Source organism: Rhinoderma darwinii, chromosome 11 (genome assembly GCF_050947455.1).
Source record: "Rhinoderma darwinii isolate aRhiDar2 chromosome 11, aRhiDar2.hap1, whole genome shotgun sequence".
Lineage (NCBI taxonomy): Eukaryota > Metazoa > Chordata > Amphibia > Anura > Rhinodermatidae > Rhinoderma > Rhinoderma darwinii.
Genome location: NC_134697.1, coordinates 51,818,589 through 51,843,352, shown reverse-complemented (window position 1 = coordinate 51,843,352; position 24,764 = coordinate 51,818,589). Strand labels below are relative to the sequence as shown.

The window sequence follows — 24,764 nt, the reverse complement described above, 5'->3', positions numbered from 1 at the left end:
GGGACACAAACGCACAACATGGCCTCCAAGGCCGCAATACATACAAAGTCCTGATGAGCATCTGCGTTGTATCTCCTGGGTAGACAATTTGGCCCAGTCTATCTGCATAGGCTCCTCTGGTGGGACGACTGAAGAGGACAGTAGGGATTGCTGGAAAGTAGAAGCTAGCCTAGGAAAACCTCTTTCCCGGAGAACCTCTTGGGAACGCTCCCGGATCCTCACGTCAACCCGGGTGGCTAGTAGGATGAGATCGTCCAGGATAGGTGGCAGATCGCGAGTGGCCAGCTCGTCTTTAATCCCAGAAGACAGTCCTTGCCAGAATGTGGCCACCAAGGCCTTGTCTGTCTATGTTAGTTCAGCAGCCAGGGTATGAAACTGCATGGTATACTCGCCCACAGAGAGGTCTCATAGTGGTCATAGCGAGGAGGTAGCAGCAGGAAGCATAGGGGATTGGCACTGGTACAGGCAGGAGGTGTAGCAGAAGGAACAGCAGCAATAGGTGCGGCGAGGACTGTGGCTTGAGCAACCAGCCGATGTGCAATGGCGTTTACCGACAGGAAAAGTTGGTATTGCCATTACTGAAGGTCTTGCATCTCTGCCAGCATGGCTTGTGTCGTCAAGGTCTCAGGTTGACCAGCGGGGTCCATGGCCTGAGCGTACTGTCGCAGTCTGTGGGTATGTGGACCCACTAAGCCGCACCACTGTAGCAGGGAGGCCGCCGGCCAAGCAACAGAGCACCCAATCAATACAAGTCCTGCTCTGGGGTACCTGAATAGTTCAGACACTGGCCGAGGCTTTAGCACGGATGGAGGTGGGTGCAGCAGGTTACGCAGATGTGGCGGATGACAGCAGGTGCAGCAGGTTGCGCCAGACGTGGCGGATAACACTGGACGTGGCGGATAACACTGGACGTGGCAGATAACACTGGACGTGGCAGAAGACACTGGGCGTGGCAGAAGAAACTGGACGTGGCAGATGACAGCAGGTGCAGTAGGACACAACTCCAACACTAACAGGCTCAGGAACAAGGACACAGCACAGGATACAGGTAACAACAGGAACAGGATGACACTAAGGGACCATTTGCAAGACTGACATGGGAATACTAACAATGCTCAGGCAATGACCAAAGGGGCAGGGCTCTTCTTATATAGTTCAGGGAATCATGGGCTTGTTGGTGATGATGATTCCCATGTGACACAGCGGACCGTAGCGGAAGTGAGCGCTGGCGTCTCCTGGAAAGGAGATGCGAGCCAGCGCTCACAGATCCATGGCTGCGGCCAACGGGGGGTGGATAAACACGACGGTCCACGGCCATGAACGCTACATATTCCTTGTGAAAATAAGAAATTTTGAGCAAAAATGACATAATATTGGTAAAAAAAAATTTTTTTTATTTCAAGCCCAATTCAAATAAGTTCTGTGAAAAAACTGTGGGGTCAAAATGGTCACAGCACCCATACATGAATTCCCTGAGGGGTGTAGTTTCCAAAATGGGTTCTTTTTGGGGTTGTTTTCTATGTTTTGGCACCACAAGACCTCTTCAAACCTGACATGGTGCCTAAAATATATTCTAATAAAAAAAAAAAAAGAGGCCACAAAATCCACTAGGTGCTCCCTTGTTTCTGAGGCCAGTGTTTTAGTCTATTAGCCCACTAGGGCCACATGTTGGACATTTCTATCTGGGCAATAAATATATAGTTGTGTTTCTCTGGTAAAACCCTCTGTGTCACAGAAAAAAAATGGATTAAAATCGAACTTCTGCAAGAAAAATTAAATTTGTAAATTTCACCTTCACTTTGCTTTAATTCCTATGAAACGCCTAAAGGGTCAAGAAACTTTCTAAATACTGTTTTGAATACATTGAGTTGTCCGGTTTTTAGAATGGGGTGTTTTATGGGGGTTTCTAATATATAGGTCCCTCACAGCCACTTGAACCTAAAAAAAACGGCTTTTGAAATGTTCTTGAAAAGATGAGAAATTGCTGTTTATGCTCTAAGCCTCGTAACGTCCTAGAAAAATAAAAGAATGTTCAAAAAATGATACCAACATATAGTAGACATATGGGAAATGTGAACTGGTAACTATTTTGTGCGGTAGAACCCTCTGTTTTACAAGCAGATGCATTTAAATTCATTATACTGAGGGCAGCTATGGGGCATTATACTGTGTGGGGGCAGCTATGGGGGCATTATACTGTGTGGGGGGCAGCTATGGGGGCATTATACTGTGTGGGGGCAGCTATGGGGGCATTATACTGTGTGGGGGCAGCTATGGGGGCATTATACTGTGTGGGGGCAGCTATGGGGGCATTATACTGTGTGGGGGGCAGCTATGGGGGCATTATACTGTGTGGGGGCAGCTATGGGGGCATTATACTGTGTGGGTGGCAGCTATGGGGGCATTATACTGTGTGGGGGGCAGCTATGGGGGCATTATACTGTGTGGGGGGCAGCTATGGGGGCATTATACTGTGTGGGGGCAGCTATGGGGGCATTATACTGTGTGGGTGGCAGCTATGGGCGCATTACACTGTGTGGGGGGCAGCATACCGTGTGAGGGCATTATAATGTGGAGGCAGCTATTTGGGGCATTATAATGTGGGAGCATCCATGGGGGCTGTTGGGCAAGGTGGCTGGGCATAGGCACGCGCAGGGGTCTGGTGGTGTCGGGGAGGGGTAGGGGGGCCCAAGTTGAATTCTTGCACCTGCGCCCGTGAGCCTTTACCTACACCCCTGAAACCACGGACACCCCGATGAAATCCATTAAAGTCCAATAGGTTCCGTCGGCTGCCGGTCGTGGTGCAACTGAACGGTCGTTTCCGGTATTCCCTTGTTCTGTTCCTCCGACAAAGCAAAACAACGGAATGACAAGGCGCAGGTGTGAACAAAGCCTTACATAGCGAATTATTGTTGCAAGACAGAGAAATTAGAGTTTTAATAGCCTCGGCCCCGCGATCTCCTGGAGGGACCCCCTGACGTCACCGTCCGTATATGGACAGAGACGTCAGGGGCTTTCAACTTTTTGTGTTATTCCTGTTATACTTTCTGGAAATCTATGAAAAAATTGATAACTGGGTGTTACGATTTCAATTGTCAATGGGGCGTCTCCCTACAGCCTGATGCTGATGACAAGTGGAATGGGAACACACAACTGTCAAGTCATTTATTCATTTCCAGGAAGAATAACAGAGAAACAGCACAATGCAGCTGTGTAAGAAAAGCTGCTGTTATTTTATAGGGAATACAAGTATTTACTAGAACAGACGTCATCAGACAGTAAATAGAAGTACGGTGTCCTGTCTAACTATCTGGCAGTCTGTCAGACCTGCATCGCTAGACAAATTTGCCTTTCAGGAATTTGGACAAGCTGAGTGTCACCCCTGTGGCGGGAGCGGTAATAGTAGCTCTATATTTACTGGAGATTTAGATTTTATGACAAGGGAGTTCTGTATGTAAATCTGGAGTTCTCCTTTAAAATGGCTTCAATTTACCGCAGACACCTTCTCTCAGGCTCACAGCCCCGGAAGACGGCAGCGCCAGTGACTAGAAGCCGCCAAGCAGCGCAGCGGTTCCGTAATTTACACTGCGGCCTCGCGGCTGTTTACCTCACACGGTTCTCTAGTCAGCTGACCGGTCACAAGGGACTCGTGGCGTCAGGTGGTGTCCGCCCCCTGGAGTCACGTGACGGCGGCAGCGGGTGGAGCTGTGAGGTCGGTGAGGGTCTGGTTCGGTTGGAGGGAGAAGATGGTGAGTGTTCGGAGACGCTGGGGAGCGCGGCCACCTGTATAGGCCGAGGAGAGTATTGGCCAGAGCGGCGTGCACAGGACTATAGGCTTGGGATTTGCCAAGGCCTAGTGCGGGGTGGGACAGCCGGCCTGAGCTGTCCTAATACTTCGGCTGGAAGTACAGCACAACTTCCCATAGACATCTGATAAGTCCATGTAACGCTGCACTGTAGGCTGTGGACGACGCTCTCGTAGTCTCCTGTACAGCGCAGGGAAACTTCTGTGCCCGGAATGAGTGTGCAGCTTAGGGAGGGCTGGCAGTGGTGTGGGCAGGACACAGGGCCCATGCCTGGTAATGATAACCCTGCTGACAACACCCATATAGTAGGACATTGCGCCTACAGCTATTCTTATAGAGGGACCTAGAGGTTTCCATTGTGACTACTCCTGGAGGTGTCCTTCACAGTCCCTACACAATCATTCCTTATAAAGTCCCTCCTTATTTAGCGTTTCAAAAAGTTCAGGCTGTTTCTTAGCAACAGGCGCAGCAACCAGTGAGTGAATGCTCTGAGCAGGGGTATAGCATTTTATTTTTTTGCAGGCAGGGTTTGGTGGAGGGCACAGGGGCGACCTGCTGCAGAGACTTCGTGGGAGGTTTATCGAAACTTGTGCAAAGGAGAAGTGGAGTAGTTCTTCCTGTCAACCAATTAGGTTGCGGATTTCATTTTAGAAAAGGTTTCCAGGAATATGAGACCTGGAATCTGATTGGCTGCTGTTAGCAACGTTTCCAATTTTCTCTTGCACTAGTTTTAATAAAGTCCCCTATTTATCAACCTTCTGGAGTTTTCCTTTAAATGTGGTCCTTTATTTTGCATTGAATTGTTTTCTCCTGCGCTCCTGCAGTTGTCTCCAACCTGTGGCTCTTTAGAAACTCTCAGCCTATGCATATTATTTCTTTTAAAGCACCGTTGATTCCAGGGCACTGTACATTTGAAAAAGGGATAATGAAACAATAAAATCAAGTACAATAAACATGAGCTTAATGAATAAATGAGACTGGTACTGATGGAGAAAGGACCCTGCCTGTGAGGGTTACAATCTGCGGCATGCTGGGAGTTGTAGTAATGCAATATCTGGAGAGACAACTTCTTTCATGAGATCTGCTCCTATATAGTCCTCACCAGGAGTGGTAATACTTCTGTGTGAAGGCAATCTCAAGGGGACCTGCTAACAAGACCGACCTCTTTAGAGGGAATATGGATGTCCTAGAAAGGCACCCCACTCCGCATACCTCTCAATGTATTACATGGGTTCCCATTGAACTCAATGGGTGGCAAGAAATTTGTAGGTGTCGCCAGCTTCTACTGATGATAAAAGCCCCCTTAAATTGGTGTGCCACTTTATCTAAATCTGCGCATACACTTTCAGCAGCTGTCGTCCGACAGCTATTCCTCGTGCGTGTGTATGTTCAATGGGGAGAGGGGGGAAAAAGCACCTGTCAGACTTCCCGGGAACAAAGAATCGGGCATGCCGAAATTCAACATGCTAAGCCTTATTTCCCCTAACAGCTATAGGATTGGGAGACCCCAAAACAATACCCCATTCACTTGCATTAAATGTAGAATTTTAGCGAAATATGAGGATTAATGTGCGTATTCCGCACCGAGATCCTCATCAAATACTGAACATGTCCTAAATTCACACGCTGCAGACTTTCAGTGCCGATTCTGCACTGAATATCTGCAATTTACAGTACATTTCCCATTGAGGGGGTTATAAAACTCCATCCACATGAAGGCCGTGACATGCCTAAACAGTGGCATTCATCAGCATAGTGTATAATGGTGTACGTTAAACATATACGTCATGAACTCTTATGACCCTGTTCATGACGTATACGTTTAATGGGTCCCCCAAAGCCCGTTCCATGTGGTGGGGGTTACACAGAGTTACGCTTGCTCTGCTGTTTTTGTAACTCCCATAGACCTAAATGAAGAAAGCCGCGCACATGCATCCATTCATTTCCCGCTTGGATGTGGTAGACCGTTCTGGAGATATGTGTAAGGACCCGTACCTATAGGACATTAGCATCCTGTTGACTTGCCATAAATGTCTATGATGGGTAGACGTATACCCCTTTAATGACCTACACTCATTGCTGCCTTTACAAGCAAGAGCGATATGTTACTGCTTCACGGTCAGTCACCGGTTGTTGTTGCAGCCACATTACTGACTATTTAATGCTGTATTACGACTGTGTGAAACTGACCTAGTGTCTATTGCCCACTGATGCCGCATATTTTATTTTTAGGGCATGTGTAAAATGTCCTAATAAAGTAATGTTCCCCACTAATGCTCACCACCCCCCCCCCCCCAGTTCAGAAATCTGGGTGTAGCATTGGTGTTCTATACAATTTGGGGTGCTTGATCCCTCTTTACCAATATAAAGGACTGTCTCTGAACGTGCTGGCTGCTTCATCAGCCAGTAGGGTATTCTTTGACGGTTACCATTATCGCTATGATTTTCGTGTGCAATTGATTATCTGAGACTAACCGTACTGATATTCAAGTGCTAGTCCAGTCAAATCATCCAGAAAGCATGACCAGCAGCTTTACATCCGATACAGTGGAAGATCAGATATGTGACTGTTATTTGTCATGTGATTCTCCAGGCAAAGAGATCTTCTGTTATCTGATGGTTTCTACATCTCCACGGTGAAAACATCTCTTCACTATTTTGCCGATTTGAAATTGTGCATGTAATTGGCAATTTGACAAATTTTCATAGTCAAACCCTTTTTATGATCATTCGTTGCACTTACTGTACATTGAATGTTTGACGTGTACAGGGGTCCTACCACGTTTACATTTAACCCCTTAAAGGGAGTGACATCAGTTTTTGACGCTGTAAAACTGCTGCCAACACCAGATAGGAGCCCTGAAAAGCCGTGTAAATGGACCTTTTGTGTAGGGTGTTAGTAGCAGCATGAGCGAGAAACACAAATTTTGATCCGGGGCGCCACTGCTGCTAGTGCCTTTTGGGCGTTCCCTAATGAAGTGCCCTCAACTCTCTGCAAATAAGCTCTCCAGAACTCTTCCCCTTTGCTGTTGAGTGACGGCTGTAGCGTCCATCCAGGAGACCGCTACAGTTTCCAGGGCTCATATCTGGTGCGTTCAGCAGTTTTGACCCTGCAAGTCTCCTTCTCGGGGGTGCCGACGGGCTTACAGTTGGAGCCCACACCCTCTGTGAAACCACTTGGCTGCTGTTAGAACGGGGTTTTGGCTGTATAGTACATTTGGCACAATCAAGTGACCGCTCGGGCACCACTCCTGTGCCATCACTGCAACGTACTATTATGGTGATTCGCAGGAATGACCTGCTCTCCCCGATATAATAGTACGCTGAAGTGCGGGAAGTAGTTAATATCTTCTATGTTGCTTAATATTACAGGGCCAAAGCCTTTTGTTTTACTATTAAGAATCTCATGACCACCTCTCCTGCCCTGATTTCTGACTGGTGCAGTGATCTGAGGATGTGTTTACACAAACTGGCATTGTAATGGAAATTACTTCAGTTTTTCCATGAATTTGTTTTGCCTCATGGTTCTTAAAGGTGAAACACTTCGTACACGTGTCACATGGAAAAAAAACATCCAACCTGAAACGGTATCTGAATAATGCGTCACTTTCGGTAAAAATGCACACTGTTTGGCAGCAATATGCAGCACGCCACTGTGCAGTGTCAGGAGAGCATACACCCTTAGGCCTTATTCACACTAACGTGTTCAACGTCCGTGATACGTGCGTGAAAATCACGCGCGTCGCACGGACCTATGTTGGTCAATGGGGCCGTTAAGACATTCCGTGATTTTCACGCTTCGTGTGTCCGCTGCGTAAAACTCACGACATGTCCTATACTTGCCCGTTTTTCGTGCATCACGCACCCATTGAAGTCAATGGGTGCGTGAAAAATCACGCGCAGCACACGGAAGCACTTCCATGTGTCACGCGTTATTCATGCAACAGTAGATCAAGAAATGAAGGGAAAAATAAAACCACTTCGTTAATTTCTTTTTCTAAACCCCAAAACCGCGTGTCATAAGGATGGCATATGCGTGAAAATCACGCAGCCAACACTGATGACACACGGAACTGCAACGCGCAAAAAAGCAGCGTTTTTGAGCGTGCAAAACGCACACGTCCGTGTGAATAAGGCCTTATTTGGATTCATTGATGTCATGGTGCTCTGTAATAAGTCATTTCCCTAAAGCGTCAATGCAGGGTAAATGGCTGCTTCTCAGGTGTCGCATCCATTTCTGCATTCAACAAATTTTCCCTAGTTTGCTTTATGGTATTAGTACAAATATTCTCATCTAAGAATGTGCTGCTTTAGGCCTCATTCACACGGCAGGGTTTCCCGTCCGGGTGCCGGCCGTTCATAAATCGGCCGGCACCCGGCTGCATTAGGAATGATAGACCCCTAATGGGGCTATTCACACGACCGATTTTTTGACGGCCGGAAAATCCGGCCGTCAAAAAATAGGACATGCTCTATCTTTGCCCGGGCACCCGGCCGCCCGGCTCCCATAGAAGTCTATGGGGCCGGGTATTACACGGCCATCACCGGAATGTGTTCCGAGTGATGGCCGGGTTTCCCGTGGCTTGCGCTCTATCTCCTCCTCCTCACAGCGCAGAGTGCATGTGAGGAGGAGGAGTTGATGCCATTCTGACGAATGGCATCGCTGCACACTGTGTTGCAGGGCCGGGGTGTGCAGCAGGTGGAGGGAGCGCTGCGCTGGCTCCCTTCCCCTGCTTGTTAAAAGCACCCTGGCTCGGCGACACCTTAGATGGCGCCGCTAGTAGCAGCAGCTGCTGCGGCTGCTACTACTGCAGCGACGCCACTATAGCAGAGCGGGGAGGTATCTCCCCGCTCTGCTATGTGCTAGCCGCACTTTAGCTCCTTGAAGGAGCGGAATCCCCGTGTGTTCGGGGATTCCGCTCCTGGACAGAGCGCTTGATGTCTCTGTCCATATCTGGGCAGTGACATCAGGGGAAACTCCTGAAGCGGAATCCCCGAACACATGGGGATTCCCCTTCAGGAGCTGCCGCTGATGTCACTGTCCGGATCTGCCCGGCCCGGCACGGATGCATAACTTTATGCAAACCGGCCGGGCAGAATGGCCGATTTTACCGGCCGGCACTCGGGCTCGGACCCGACCCGGTCGTGTGAATCCCGCCTTAGATACTGACTAGTGCCGCTCGTAATCAGCGGTCAGTCCAGGGTGATGGACTTCGTGCAAAGGTGTATCCTTTTCTTTTGGGTTTACATAAACGTTTTGACTTGTAGATATTTTGGTCATGAAGTTGTTTCTGCCATTTAACTTCTTACTTCTCTGCAGAGTTTTCTGAGCGGTTTATTTGGTCCGATTTGTGAGATTGAAGTTGTGCTCAATGATGCAGAAACGAGGAAACTTTCTGAGATTAAAACCGAAGAAGGCAAAATTGAAAAACACTTCTTGTTCTATGATGGCGAGTCAGTAGCTGGAAAGGTAAATGATACATTACATTATACGGCCATGAAATAGTAGTTCACACTGCTTTCTTCTCAAACGCCTTTACCTCCAACATCCTTAAGTGTTCATGAAGGGAAAACAGGGGACTTGATATCTGCAGTGTAACAAAATGTAGAAATAAAATTGCCAGATGGATCTGCATATAACGGACACACACGTAGGTATTATGTATATTTACAAAAATATGATTGATCTCCCGGAATACCAGCGCTCCAAAAAAAACTTCTGACAGACAGGACTCCATTCAGTTGATTCATTTAGCAGTACTGCAAAAGCTGCACACAACCTGTCCGACTAAGGCTGGATTCACACGAGCACATTACATCCGTAAAGGATGGAACGTATTTCGGCCGCAAGTCCCGGACCGAACACACTGCTGGGAGCCGGGCTCCTAGCATCATAGTTATGTACGATGCTAGGAGTTCCTACCTCGCTGCCGGACAACTGTCCTGTCCCGTACTGTAATGTTTTCAGTACAGGACAGTAGTTCCACGCAGAGGCAGGGACTCCTAGCGTCGTACATAACTATGATTCTAGGAGCCCGGCTCCCTGCAGTGTGTCCAGGACTTGCGGCCGAAATACGTTCCGTCCATTACGGACGTAATGTGCTCATGTGAATCCAGACTAAGGTTCCAAAGTTTGTCTAGTGATCACATTGTGTGCCCACTGTTAACTTTTTATGTGGTTTTTGTTTTTTAATGTTTTGCATATAAGTGAACGTTTCCCAATGATGGTACACCAGCATGTAATTACAATGTAGTCCATTGAGGAATACAGCGCAGCTACTAAACTACGCCAGGTTGGCAGAGAACTTTTAGTAAATCAGTTGCTAACGCTATGACTTGAAAGCCATGCCATGATGTAGGTTGTGGGGAAAAAGTGTCAGGGGTGCTATAATTTCACTGAGACCATGAAGAAATCTGTTTGCAAAAAGCATCAAAACTATCACTGACACGCAAAAACATCTAAAACATAACTTTTAATAGCTTGCTCACAATATGTTCATAACTTTTGTCACAAAAAAAGACAGTCATCAACTATTAAAAATAAATAAATCAGGGGGCTAACTTACCATGTGGGCAAAACGATTGAGGAGGGTGGTCAAGGGTAACTGATACACCTGGATTCCTACCTATTAGGATCAGTATTGAGTATATGTAGTCCCCTAAATCAAAGCCTGAGAATAGCAGAGTATTCACCCAGTGAAAAGGGCAGCCCTTCTAAAACCTCCTGTAGTAAAGGTCTACTACGTACAAAATGCCTAAAAGTGAGTACAGTAATACATTTTCAGATCGGTACAATAACCAATTCCTAGGTACAAGTAGCCTACACCAGTTGCCAATTCTTAAATGCAATCAAGTAAAAAAAAAAGATGTCATGCCCTGATGCGTTTCTTGGTTCATTGGGACAATAATATTGAGAGCAGATAGAACAACAAATATTTGTTATGAGCAGTAGGTTTGTTCCTGCACGCTCGTCCTCTAGATATTAATCAGCAGCTGGGGCAGTTGCTAAGGCAACTTCCGCATAGCTGACTCATTATCGCTGGTCAGATGACCACAATGATGTGAGCCACTGAGGCTCACTTGGCTAGAGCTTCTGGTTTGGTCTACCTCTCCTTAAGAATCATTGGCCTCAGCATTCGGGTCCATTCAGATGTTGAGGTGCGCTTAAAACCGCATTGGAAAACCACACGCGTTTTTTTAGATCTGGTGGCAATTCTCATCGCAACCGCATCAAAAAATACATAATGGAGGTAGAAACGCGTGAGATTTTAACCGCACCTTAAACGCAATGTCTGAATGGACTCTTCGGGTGTTGGTGATGTTGTGTATTTGCTTGTGGTTCTCTGTACTCTGTGCAAGATGGTGTCACCAGCCTAGTCTTGTGTTTTTTCAGCTCTGTCATGCATTTCCTCAGCCCTTGTTTGGTCTTGTTTTAGTTGTTCAGTTTTATCCTGTCTCAATTGTTTTTTGTTCTGCTAGCCTTGTTTTACTCTCTTTTGGATCTTTAGTTTTGTGTTCATTGCCTTTGGTTCCTAGTGTTTTCCTGTTGTGTAGTATTGCGATTTTCGATACCAAAACGATACTTTGCCAACTGTAATAAAAAAAAAAGTAAGTTCTTCCATTTTCTGATGGGAGGCACGTGGTGTGATGAATTTTGAATGTGCCTCACATTAATAGTAATTAACCTCATCATGTTTCTCAGTCATAATGGGTTAATGTGTAAGGTACATGATGCGGTTAATTACTATTAATGTGAGGCACATGGATGTTAAATTCATCATCACACCTCGAGCCTCACAATAAGTGAAAAAGCAGTTTTTATTTTATTTTCTTACAGCGTACACATCATAAATGATGCAAAAAAATTGTTGTGCAGGTTATTACGGTAGCGCCAATACTGAATGTGTATATTTTATGTATTGAGACTTATTTTAATGTTTATTGTAAAAAAAAGTGTATTTTTTTTTTTTTTACATTTAATATTACTTTGTTTTTACTTTTATTTTTAAACTTTAATGTACTGGCATATATCTATATGCCAGTACATTAGCCTGTGTACAGATAGAACACAGGCAGTTGTCAGAACATACCTAAGTATGCCCTAACAGGATATATGGTAAGACAGCACTGGGGTCCTTCATTGGACCATAGGCTGTCTGCCCATATATGGTATGTCCCTCAATCGCGTCACAGGGATTCCTGTGATGCGATCCAAGGGGCACCCCCCCCCCTTTTCATTTTCCACTGAATGCTGCAGTCGGCTTTGATCGCAGCATTCAGGGGAATAACAGCGGAGATGAGAGATTTCTATGATCTCCGCCGTTAAAGAGCGAGGCTGTGGCTGTGAAATACAGCCATTGCCCTGCTCCTGACAAGTTCGTGCGGTCAGCATGAGGTGATGCGGCCGGCGCTGCACTAATGAGCGGCGGCGCAGGCACTGAAGACAGAACATGGGGGTGTTTTGCAGTGCCGCCGCTCATTAGTGCATCGCTGATCGCATCATCCTGACGGCGCGCACTTGTCAGGACTCGGGAGCAGGGTGGGGGGGGGGCAATGGCTGTATTACAAAGCCGCAGCGCCGCTCTCATACATTCATGTGTTACTATATTTAGCTGTGCGGCTGCGCAGCTTGGTATCGAAATACATGAAATAACGGTATCGACCCGTTTGGGGGTGTACGGTATCGAAAAAGTATCGAAGTTTCGATGCATCGTGCATCCCTAATTTTTATAGGCTGATTGTAGTACTTTCAAAGATTATCCTCTGGATAGAAATCTGTCTTGAAGCCCCTTGGCCTGACTATAGAATTTCAGGTCCGAGAACCGTTCCTTTAGACCCTAAAATTCTGCCCCTTGGGAATTCTCTGAAGCAAAGGCAAGGGATGATGACTCTGCCAGTGGAGTTGACTGTTAGTAGAGGTGGGTTTGTGATGGAGTACTCCAAATGCCCCCAAGTTCGTTTATGCATATTTTCAGATCAAGAAAGGCAATAGAGTGGCCGCTTATCTCGATAGTAAATCTTATTCCTAACCTCCATTGTTCAGTATCTCAACGAACTGTTGAAATTGCTCCCGTGACCCGAACCATAACACCAGTTTACCACATACAGGGAGGTTACTCTGCTGTTCTTAGGACTTTTGGTTTAGCATTATATCTAGGTCCGTATTTAGTACGGTAGGACCCAGCGGCTTTGGGCCTCGTGCACACGACCGTGTTATGTCCGTGATATACAGGCTGTATGTCGGCCATATTTCCCAGACTGACCACAGTTCAGCGAGCCGGGCTAATGGCATCATAGTTATCTATGATGTTGTTCCCTGCTCCCTGGAAATAGTGTCCCATACTGAAAACATGATTATATATTCTAGCCGAATATTCCAAGGTTTATTTCTATAGATTAAATTAAACTAAATCACAGTTGCTGCCGCTCAACATACATTTAAATGGGTAAGCACTGGAATTTCTCATCTGGGAGTCACAATAGCCCCAGAAATAAGAAATATAGTCAAGCAAAACCAGTCTGGGTTGGTGAGCAGGGTCAAAGAGATACTCCAAAAATGATCAAGCGTTAACCTCTCTTGGGTCACTAGGATAAATGCATATAAAATGTCTGTGCTCCCCATTATATTATATACATTTCGGTGCATCCCATTGAAGTTCACTTGTAAATTTGTGGATGAACTACGGCGTCTAATGCTGCACTTCGTGTGAGTGTGTGAGTGTGTGTGTGTGTGTGGGGGGGGGGGGTAAAGTACGCATTGCAGATAGAATCATGACCCTTCCATTAAAGGAAGTGGGAATGGGACTCCCCGATTTGATGGCAGGTGGCCTGCCGAGGGGTTGGTCATTGAGGCAGCTAAAGCTGTTCTCCATGCTAGATTTAGGTGCCCCGATAAACAATCTTGTATTAGATATTATAAAAGAGTGGATGCCATTCCATAAAATAGATGGTAAAGCATTAGTTAGCATAAAGTGAACCGTCCTGCTGAATTTAATTTTAGAAAAAGTGAATAAGGAAGCCAGATGGGTGATCCCCCAGATCTTTGATGCTGCTTGAAGCTTAATTTTAGGTGGTTGGAAATCCCCTAATATCCCAAGAATTATGGAAGTTAGAGATAGGAGTATAGGATTGGGATAGAAAACTAAACTAAAAAGGGAACCTTCCACCAGAGGTGGGGCACATGGGTGACAGACCCAAATCTACTTCGGCGCTATGCTCTATGGTAGTTTATAAGATGGGCCTAGAGGAGGGGGGTGTGAGAGGGAGGAATGTATACTCCATTTTTTTTTTTCTTTTTCCGTGAGTTATACGGTTATGAAACGCATCGGTGAAAGGTGGGTTTCTGTGTGGATGGTTACCACAAATATGTTGATATCCTTGAGATCTTCCATTTTGGATTGTATATTTTGTAAACTCAAATCTTTATTTTTATTTCTAGGTCAATATTGTCTTTAGGCAACCTGGTAAAAGACTAGAGCACCAAGGAATACGAGTTGAGTTTGTTGGACAAATTGGTGAGCATGATGACCGCTATTATATAGAATTTGGTAATAAAAATACTGCACAGGGAATATGGGCAAAAACTGACAAGTGTCCCAACAATGCTTACCTAGGGGCCACTAGGGCTGCGCGATTAATTTGCCGTCAAGGCCTCGCAACTGTTTTTAACTGAATCGTTGACTCAATTCTTTAGTGACGCTGTCCTGCAGTAGGAAGCTCCGCCCCGTCTGACAAGCTGTGCCCGGTCTGTCTCTGCTTCCCTACGGAACTGCTGTTCTGCAGTGCACAAAATGATATAGGGCGGAACAGCAGTTCTGTGGGGAAGCAGAAACTCCTAGTATACAGCCACACCGCCCTGTAGATGCTGCCCCCCTCTCCTCGCATGAGGGTCGCGCCCGCCCCCTCTCCTCGCATGCGGGTCGCGCCCGCCCCCTCTCCTCGCATGCGGGTCGCGCCCGCCCCCTCTCCTCGCATGCGGGTCGCGCCCGCCCCCTCTCCTCGCATGCAGGGTCGCGCCCGCCCCCTCTCCTCGCATGCAGGGTCGCCCCCCCCCCTCCTTTCCTCGCATGTCGCGCCCCCCCCCTCCCCGCAGGTCGCAGTTGTTACGGTCCAATCATGGTCGTGTGAATCGGGCCTTAATGTCACTTATTTAAAACCCCATCGTGGGGTCGGTACTGACAGGGTCCTGCTCAGACTTCCGAGACTATGATGTCATCACGCCCCACAGTGCTCGCTCGGCGCTATCTGCCTGGCCCTGCTGCAATTTACACTAACATTGCAGGCGAGAGCAGAGACCGGCTGAGGTGGTGACTGGCAGAGGGGGATGTTCGTGCTTGCAGAGCATCATTGACTATAGATTCTGTTAACCTGTTCCCTGCCGGGGAACAGGTTAACTGAAAGAATAATTAGATAGACATTTTTCCAATAGTATTTCTGATAAAAAAAAAAAAAAAGTATTTGAAGAGGTTAAAAGTTGTGAAGTTGCGTACAATTATTATAGTGATCCATGTTAAAGTTCTTTCATATAAAAATAATTTATTAAATGATTTTTTTTTCAGTTTAACAGTTATAAGAAAACCGGCCTAGGGACCACTATGAAATGATACCATCTACCATATGTTATCGTAAATCAATAAAGATGAATTTGTAGAGCACTGAAGCTTCTATTGATCACCCATACATTAGAGGGTTGTATAAGTGGTATAAAGTGTAACTCCAGAGTGCCTAACATACAAATACACAGAATTGACATATTAATACACGTGTACATCTGGCCCCGCACCGCTATTATGCAGTCTGTGACTCCGGTTTATGAAGAGTTGAGAGGTGTATTTCATGTTTCCTTTCTAAGCTGCTGTCTGGCAGGGATCATAAGATCCACCATGTGACTGCATAACCAGAAAGCTTTCTATTCCAGCCCCTGTGTTTTGGCACTTTAGGGTGTTAGCGGATGCAATTACACTCGCTAGTATAGCTCTGTTATACTGGGGCTACACAGGAACTTTGGCCTTGACACAGACCGCACGGTCAAAGGTCGCTGTGCTTTCGCAGTGTCGCACTGGCTGCATTGCAGTAATGAAAGTGAATGTGTCCACATTCCAGCCCGCAGGAGACTGCGACACGACAGTCGCAAGAAATCCATTGTTTGGATTCTTGCTTCTGACCTGACACTGCAACCTGCAGATCACAACGCGGCCACATTCACTTTCATAACTGCGATGGAGCCGGTACGACGCTGCGTTAACAGAGCGATCTGTGGCCATGCAATTTGTGTCGCAGCCAAAGTCACCGTGAAGCCCTAGCAGAAGGGTAATCCACTGATGCTCTAATATAAAGAGGTGGGATTAAAATATAAAAAATAAACACCCCCCCCCCCTCACAAGTGGTCTTTCCCCACCACTCCTGCATCATGTCATCCATAGTGACGACCCCTCACCTGGCCATGGTTGCGGGCAGCAATTGGCTGCAATAATAAAGTGATGTGCTATGATGTTTTGTAAATGAGAAGTGGTGGTGGGCCAAGGTGAGTGGTAACGGAGGGAAATTGGTAAGATACATGTATTTGAATAAATGAGTTTCCAATTTTTTTTTAGGCCCGATTTAAAAACCTATTTTTATAAATACTTAGACAATTTGTGTTTCCCGCAGATTGAGACTGAATTTACGATTTCGACTATTTAAAAGTACTTCAAATACGATTTTGTTTTTTTGCCAAACCGTAACCAAATGTTTTTTATTGAAATTTGCTATGTATTATTTATACTTTTTGTTCTGTGTTTTAGAACTGTTCAACGATAAAAGCAATACACATGAGTTTGTAAACCTTGTCAAAGAACTAGCCTTGCCTGGGGAGTTGACACAAAGCAGAAGTTATGATTTTGAATTCATGCAAGTTGAGAAGCCTTATGAGTCCTACATAGGTTCAAATGTAAGATTAAGGTATGTATTGTCATGTCATTTATCAGGATGCTTGTACATGCAGAGGTCATTCTCTGTCAAATCTCCTTCATAGGCATACTTAAAGAGGCTCTGTCACCAAATTTTGAAACCCCTATCTGCTATTGCAGCAGATCGGCGCTGCAATGTAGATAACAGTAACGTTTTTATTTTTTAAAAACAAGCATTTTTGGCCAAGTTATGACCATTTTTGTATTTATTCAAATGAGGCTTGCAAAAGTCCAAGTGGGCATGTTTAAAGTAAAAGGTCCAACTGGGCGTGTATTGTGTATGTACATCTGGGCGTTTTTACTACTTTTACTAGCTGGGCGTTCTGACGAGAAGTATCATCCACTTCTCTTCAGAATGCCCAGCTTCTGGCAGTGCAGACAGTGTGTTCTCGAGAGATCACGCTGTGTCGTCACTCACAGGTCCTGCATCGTGTCGGACGAGCGAGGACTCATCGGCACCAGAGGCTACAGTTGATTCTGCAGCAGCATCAGCGTTTGCAGGTAACTAGCTACATCGACTTACCTGCAAACGCCGATGCTGCTGCAGAATCATCTGTAGCCTCTGGTGCCGATGTGTCCTCGCTCGTCCAACACGATGCAGGACCTGTGAGTGACGACACAGCGTGATCTCTCGAGAACACACTGTCTGCACTGCCAGAAGCTGGGCGTTCTGAAGAGAAGTGGATGATACTTCTCATCAGAACGCCCAGCTAGTAAAAGTAGTAAAAACGCCCCGATGTACGCACATAATACACGCCCAGTTGTACTTTTGCAAGCCTCATTTGCATAAATACAAAAATGGTCATAACTTGGCCAAAAATGCTCGTTTTTAAAAAATAAAAACGTTACTGTAATCTACATTGCAGCGCCTATCTGCTGCAATAGCAGATAGGGGCTGCAAAATCTGGTGACAGAGCCTCTTTAAAGGGAACCTGTCACCAGCATTTCACCTATTGAACTTCTCGCTCACCGGCCGCTGCTATCACAAGTTCATTACCGTTCTCCCCTCCTCCTAAATATACAGAGCTGACTAAGAAGACAATTACAGGTTATATAGAAATGATTTTTCACCACTACTTCCTGGTATTGCTGATTTAATAGGTGAAATGCTGGTGACCGTTGCCCTTTACTACCGTTTACTAATCTGATGCTCACCGGCACTGGTAGTGATCACTGGTTAAATTGGTTGATTTTCCAGGTATTTCTTGAAGGTGACAATAGTGAGACGTCTGTCAGACTTGGTGAAGGAATATGACTTAATAGTTCACCAGCTTGCCACATATCCAGATGTCAACAACTCTATCAAAATGGAAGTTGGGATAGAGGACTGCTTGCACATAGAATTTGAATACAACAAATCCAAGTGAGTGCTTCTATTTATTTTTTATCTTTTAGTAATTTATCCAAGTACCAGCATAATTTTTTTTTCATTTGTCTGTGTCAACCATGCAGTGTATGTTCTTAACCCTTATTTAAAGGGGCTATGTGGGGAGTGATGGGTATTAGCAGTGTACTTGTTGCGTTATGTGAGTACACTTCCTAATATACATTCCGGTGCCCCGTCACGCTGATTATGTAGTTACTGCTTGTACATAGATTACGGCGGGGCCGGTCACGTGATGAAGAGTTGCTTCGTCATAAAGGAAGACTGTGCAACTAGACTTCCGCTCCCCTGCCAGCGCTATAAAGATAAATTTATCTCATAATCACTGCGAGGGGGGACCGGAATGTATATTAGAGAGTGTACTCACATACTGCACTGAGTACACAACTACTTTTTTGGTCCCTACATAACCCCCTTTAAGGGACACTAAGCGTCCTTTTACACTAGCAGATTTCTGCTGCTAAACGAGCGTCGATTGATATCTATCTATATATAATTATTTTTATTCTTTTTACACCAACGCATAAAAGATGTGATCATATGACAAAACAAGATGTTTGTTTTGATCGCTGGGCACTTTTACATAGGCTGCTGATCGGGAACTATGTGTAAAAGGGCCTTTTAACCTAAAAGCCATCTGATCTCTCTTCTCTCGCTATGCAGTTGCATATAGTGTATTGTCTATAAGCGGCTAATTTCAGGCTAGGGAGTGACTGACTGACGTGTTTAATCCTTTGGCGAGATCCGACGTACTGTTACAGCGGAATTTACGCTAGCCCACACCATATGCAACTGGTGCCAGCTGTTTCAAATTGCTGACGCCCACCTGCAATGGTCTGGATAAGCCCCCCCCCTTGCGACGAAATTCCGGGGTGTCAATTGGTTACCTTGACAGCCGGAGGTCTATTGAAGCCTTGCTAGAGAACTACTTTCAAATAAGTGGTATCATCACAGCGCATGGATGGCCATGGTACCATGCAAAAAAAGAATTCGGGAGCATGTGGTGCTCCACAGAATGCAGTGGCCCCTCCATTTTTGCAATTGTGGGGGTCTGACTGCTATCAATCCGCAAGTAACATGTCCTTTTTATTTTATAAATACCTTGTTGGTATGTTGTCGTCACAATCTGGTTTATAAAATTTCTGCCCTGTTTTGCTTCAAAGGTATCACTTGAAAGATGTCATTGTTGGGAAAATTTACTTCTTATTGGTCAGAATAAAAATACAGCACATGGAATTGCAGCTGATTAAGAAGGAAATTACTGGAATAGGTAAAGTTTATTTCCTCTTATTACGTTCTCTATTTGAACTCTCTCTTTTTATACAGGTGTCTCTGTCTGTACTCTGCTGAACAAATCCGACACGCTATGACCACAATTTAGTGACTAGATATCGGTTTCTGTTTCTTGAACGGCTGGGGTAACCGGTCGTGGGAACTCTAAAGATATAATGCTCCGCTCTGATTCCAGATAAATTATACTATTAAAAAGCCTAAAAGTGGCTCCAAACATCATTTTACCTGTTGAGACCTGTTTCTGGTAACTTAGAAGTAATTGTAGGCTTGCTCATGATTCCATATGTGGGTTCTGAGATGCTTATTAAGTATGGAAATGGCTGTAAGGATTCTGGCCAAGTAATATGTAGCCTGTCTTTTTTTTTTTTATTTATTTTTTTTTTCTTGTTTCCCAGGACCCAGCACTACAACTGAAACAGAAACTGTTGCAAAGTATGAAATTATGGATGGAGCTCCAGTTAAAGGTAGTCTTTTTCATAAATGTTCACATTTCATTGTGCGTTGTTTTTCAGTTTTACAATTCATTAACTTTTTGGGTTGATAATGTTGGTGCCTTTTAGAACTTCCTTGTTCCACTCGATTGAACATCAGGCATGTAGAGACGCTAAGAGCACGCATGGGTCCAGGAGTCTCGAGCGCTGGTCCTCTTGTTATTATTAGGACCCGTACACAAGACTTTTCGGGTGTCGTACATTTGCCACAAACTGTACTGCCCACTGTGCTAAATGCATCTCCACGCCTAATGTGGGTGATTAAATTAAAAGGACACTAAACAATGGATGCATTTTATTGCTTGTATTATGATCAGAACGTACTTTAGGATTTTTGTCAGGTAAAGGTGTCCTTAATCACGTTTTAATGTTGTATAAAGTTTCTGGAAGGGGTTGGGATGTTAACATCTGCACTAGTAGCTGGATCTGTTAACATATTTTTTACTTCACAGGAGAGTCCATTCCCATCCGGCTGTTCCTTGCGGGCTATGACCCCACACCCACAATGAGAGACGTAAACAAAAAGTTTTCTGTGAGGTATTTCTTGAACTTAGTCCTTGTCGATGAGGAAGACAGAAGATATTTTAAACAACAGGTAGCTCATGGCATTCTATGAAACTCTTGACATTTTTTTAAAGCAGTTACTTATATATTAGTAGCATAAAAAAAAAAGTAAATGGTTTTTATTTTGTTTTTTACATTTGGAATACCCATTACATGTTGTGGACACCACTTTGCTAGCGTAGCACTTTCTTAATAGGACATTGGGAAGGTTGTTGGGTTTTGGTTTTTTTTAACCACCATTTTAGTACATGTAGCTGCATGCACACAAGTTGTCACTGGAAGTTGTATTTGTGTCTCCGCGCTACACAAGATTGTTTAACTGGTTGCCGACACAGGACGAGTATGCTCGTCCTGAGCGGCGAGCACTTCGCGCATTAGGACGAGCATACTCGTCCTGTGTGACAGCCGTCTGTGCGCGCGATCGAGAGCGGGGCAACGGCTGTAATACACAGCCACGGCCCCGCTCTGACAGCGGAGAGGAGAGAAACATCTTCTCTCCGCTGTTAACCCTTTGAACGCCGCGATGAAAGCTGATCGCGGCGTTCAAAGAGAGGGGACTGCACATTGATCGCGTCACAGAAAATAATGGTGACGCGATCAAAGTCCACAACTCGTATGGCCAGACAGCCCAGGGTCCAGTGAAGGACCCCAGGGCTGTCTGAACATATTTCCTGTTAGGGCATACTGAGGTATGCCCTAACAACTGCCTGTGTACGATCAGTAACAGGCTAATGTACTGACATATAGATCTATGCCAGTACATTAGTTACAAAATAAAAATGATATTGAAACTGCTGCGCAACTGCTTTTTTTCTGCATTTTAATCTAATTAAAAATTTATAGAAATTAAACGATAATGTATTTGTACCAAAAAATGGTACGTACATAAAGTACAACTCGTCCCGCAAAAAACAAAGTCTCATACAACTACGTCGTACAAAAAATAAAAGCGTTATGAGCGTCGGGTTGCAAAGAGGGAAATGTAAAAAAAATTGCTCTGTCCTCAAGGCTAAAATTGGCCGTGTCCTTAAGGGGTTAAAGGTGTTGTTCAGGATTAGAAAAGTTTGTTTTTGTTGGGTTTTTTTTTGTTTGTTTACCCCCAGAAACTGTACTATTCTTGTCTATTGGTTAACTCTAGAGTGGTGATGTTTCTGGGGTAAAAAAAAGCAGACCCTATTTTATGTAGTATATTAAATGTAGATAAGACTAAGGCCTCATTTACACGAGCGTATTATACGCGCGTGCGACGCGCGTGCTTTTCACGCGTGTCGTACGCACCTATAATAGTCTATGGGGCTGTTTAGACGATGCGTGAATTTTGCGCTGCGTGAGTGTGTTGCGTAAAACTCACGACATGTTCTATATTCTTGCGTTTTTCACGCAACACGCACCCATTGACTTCAATGGGTGCGTGAAAACAACGCATGCCACACTGACGGTCCTGCGTTGCATGCGCGAAAATCACGCAAGAGCTGTCAAAAGGATGAATGTAAACAGAAAAGCACCACGTGCTTTTCTGGTTACAAACATCCAAACGGAGTGTCAAATTAGAGATGAGCGCACCGAACTTCACCGGGTTCGGCCGAACTCGTTTTAACCGAACCCGGCAAAAAATGTTCGGGTACGCGACGTCAGGAGACAGTCACTGCCCACGGTGCTGAAAGACTTAAACTGTTTCAGCACCATGGACAGTGACTTTCGATCACAATATACATATACGTGTAAAAAAAAAAAAGAAGTTCTGACTTACCGATAACTCCCGGCTTCTTCCTCCAGTCCGACCTCCCGGGATGACAATTCAGGCCAAGTGACAGCTGCAGCCAATCACAGGCCAAGCACAGGCTGCAGCCAATCACAGGCTGCAGCGGTCTCATGGCCTGCCGCGTCATCCTGGGAGGTGGGGCCGGATGACAAGAGAGGGACGCGTCACCAAGGCAACGGCCGGGAGACCGGACTGGAGGAAGCAGGCAGTTCATGGTAAGTGTGAACGTCTTTTTTTATTCACAGGTTGGTGTAGATTGTGATCGGCATTCACTGTCGAGGGTGCTGAAAGAGTTACTGCCGATCAGTTAGCTCTTTCAGCACCTTGGACAGTGACGGCCGTCGACTACCTCATCTCTATGATGGCGGCTGCGCGAAAATCACGCAGCCGCGCATCATACACGGATGACACACGGAGCTGTCAAATGCCTTTTGCGCACGCAAAACGCAGCGTTTTTTTGCGTGCGCAAAACGCACACGCTCGTGTAAATGAGGCCTAAATGTGAGAACTTTAATGTTTTTGTATTTCTTTTTTCTGAAAATTTGAACAGGAGATAATTTTGTGGAGAAAAGCACCCGAGAAGATAAGGAAAAGAACTAATTTTCACCAACGATATGAAGGCCCTGATCCTCCAGGTTTAGCTGAGCAGCCTGAGATTTAGACGTGTGTACCCCACAACAGATGAAGGACAGAACCAGATAGGAAAAGGCCAAACCTCCATCAGATCGTCTTCCTTCATCTGACACTGCTGTTCATTGTACCACACTAAACATTCTGCGGGTCTGTATGTAATTCCACTTGTACATATATAAATACCAAGTGCTTTTGCCGAAACACTGGACCTTTCTCAGACTAGCATTTTATATTACTCATTTAACTTTTAATTTTTGGGTTCTGCATTTGGAACTTGCATCAAACAAATGTCTCACTGTATTCTCATGCATGTAGTCTGGTGTACATTGAAACCAGAGCCAATTTTCTGTGTGTTCATATACACTCTTTGCATTGTTCATTTTGCAGCAAATCCATTTATATTTGTTTTGAACAGGCAGGTCTCAAATTACTGTGAATCATCCCAAAAATCGTAGGATTCACTTTAGAAATGAAGGCTTTATTAAACATTTTGAAGACCTTTCTGTGTATGCGTCGATTTTATTTAATGCAGTTAGTCCAAGTCCAATGTGCCATATGTGTTCTGTCTTTCACCTGTACCCCATGTGTTGTGTTTTTTTTATTTGTTTTTGTTTTTTTTGTATGTTGACTTTCATAATAGAGAATCAAGATTACAAATCACTAGGTAAAATAACATCCTTTGCCTTCCATGCTATTCGTGGTCTTTTTAAGGTGGACATTTTTGTCCGGTTCAGAACCAACCACAAAGAGTATTCTGGGCATTTTTGAAAAGTGATACGATGTGTACCTTTTACTCTGGACTGTAGACGGGCAATACTAGGGTTAACTTTTAAGCCCCCAATGTACATTAGATTGCAGTTGGATCACGCTGCCAAACAAATGTGTAGTGGTGGCAGGCAGATATAGACGTGTGCATTTGATTTAACTCTCGTCTTCCCTCTGAATTGGTGTCTGGCAGTCAATCATTAGAGATTAATATCCTAGTCGGAAAGGACATGATCTCTGGTGTTATGCCTTTAATGAACTGTCTTGTAAGAGGTGTCCTGATAAAGTCTTATTTGAGAGACTTTTGTCACATTGCTTAAAACTGTAGCTGTAAAGGGAGTGTGAAACCTCCCTAACAAGGTGAAATTAGAAACTCACGAGCAAAGATCCAGATCTGCTGCGTGCTGATGCTGTAGAGAGATCTGGAAAACAGCGGTTTGGCACCTTTTTTAGATTCAAAAGCTCATTTAAAGGGTTGTCCACTTTGGATATTTTTTTTGAAGAAGGTTTCTGTGATCAGCTGTCTTGCTGTTGAGGCCCAGAGCAGTCTGATGTAATGTGGGGGAACCGGTCAGCAGTTGGTCCACTCCCCTGCAGCGCCACCACAGGGAAAATGAAGCATTACACGGTTCTCATTAAAGTGGGCTGACCTTGTAATGCATGGATGTGCTTGGTCCTCCGGTTTGAGACCTGCTTTGGCTAACAAATGAGGGTCCTGAATGGGAAGATTTTCTTAATAGGGTATTTTTTGAAAATGGGTTTTCTAAATCAAAAAAACCTTTACTCAAAACCGGTTTGAGTGCGGTACAATACAGCACTGCACTCAAGGGCGTCTAGATGGGTGAGTTTCTGTGTGCATGGTCTCTGAACTTTAGATCTGTTTTTGCTGTTCCAGTACCTGCACAACTCAATATAGATGGAATCCATTAAATTCTCTCCCTGACTAGTAAAATAGTCATTCTGCATTGATAAATGAATCCAGTCTTGATCTTTGACCTTGCTGAGCCATTACATTGGTCATTATTAAACTTGTATCCCTAACAAAGTGTCGCCCCCTGTGTCAGTTCTGCAGGGACAGCCAAGCCAGTTCAGGGCAGGGACCACTTAAACCAACACGAA

At 45.0% G+C, this 24,764-nt stretch overlaps 1 protein-coding gene across 1 annotated transcript; it reads left to right on the top strand.

Annotated features, from left to right (window-relative positions):
* The first annotated feature begins 3,650 nt into the window (after positions 1-3,650).
* On the top strand, positions 3,651-23,995 carry VPS26A (VPS26 retromer complex component A). The gene is made up of 9 exons (XM_075841455.1): positions 3,651-3,749; positions 9,127-9,276; positions 14,245-14,320; positions 16,589-16,745; positions 17,952-18,116; positions 19,301-19,407; positions 19,826-19,894; positions 20,374-20,516; positions 22,798-23,995. Exons 1-9 carry the CDS (start codon positions 3,747-3,749, stop codon positions 22,906-22,908), a joined length of 981 nt encoding a protein of 326 aa, XP_075697570.1. The 5' UTR covers positions 3,651-3,746; the 3' UTR covers positions 22,909-23,995.
* The last annotated feature ends 769 nt before the right edge of the window (positions 23,996-24,764 follow it).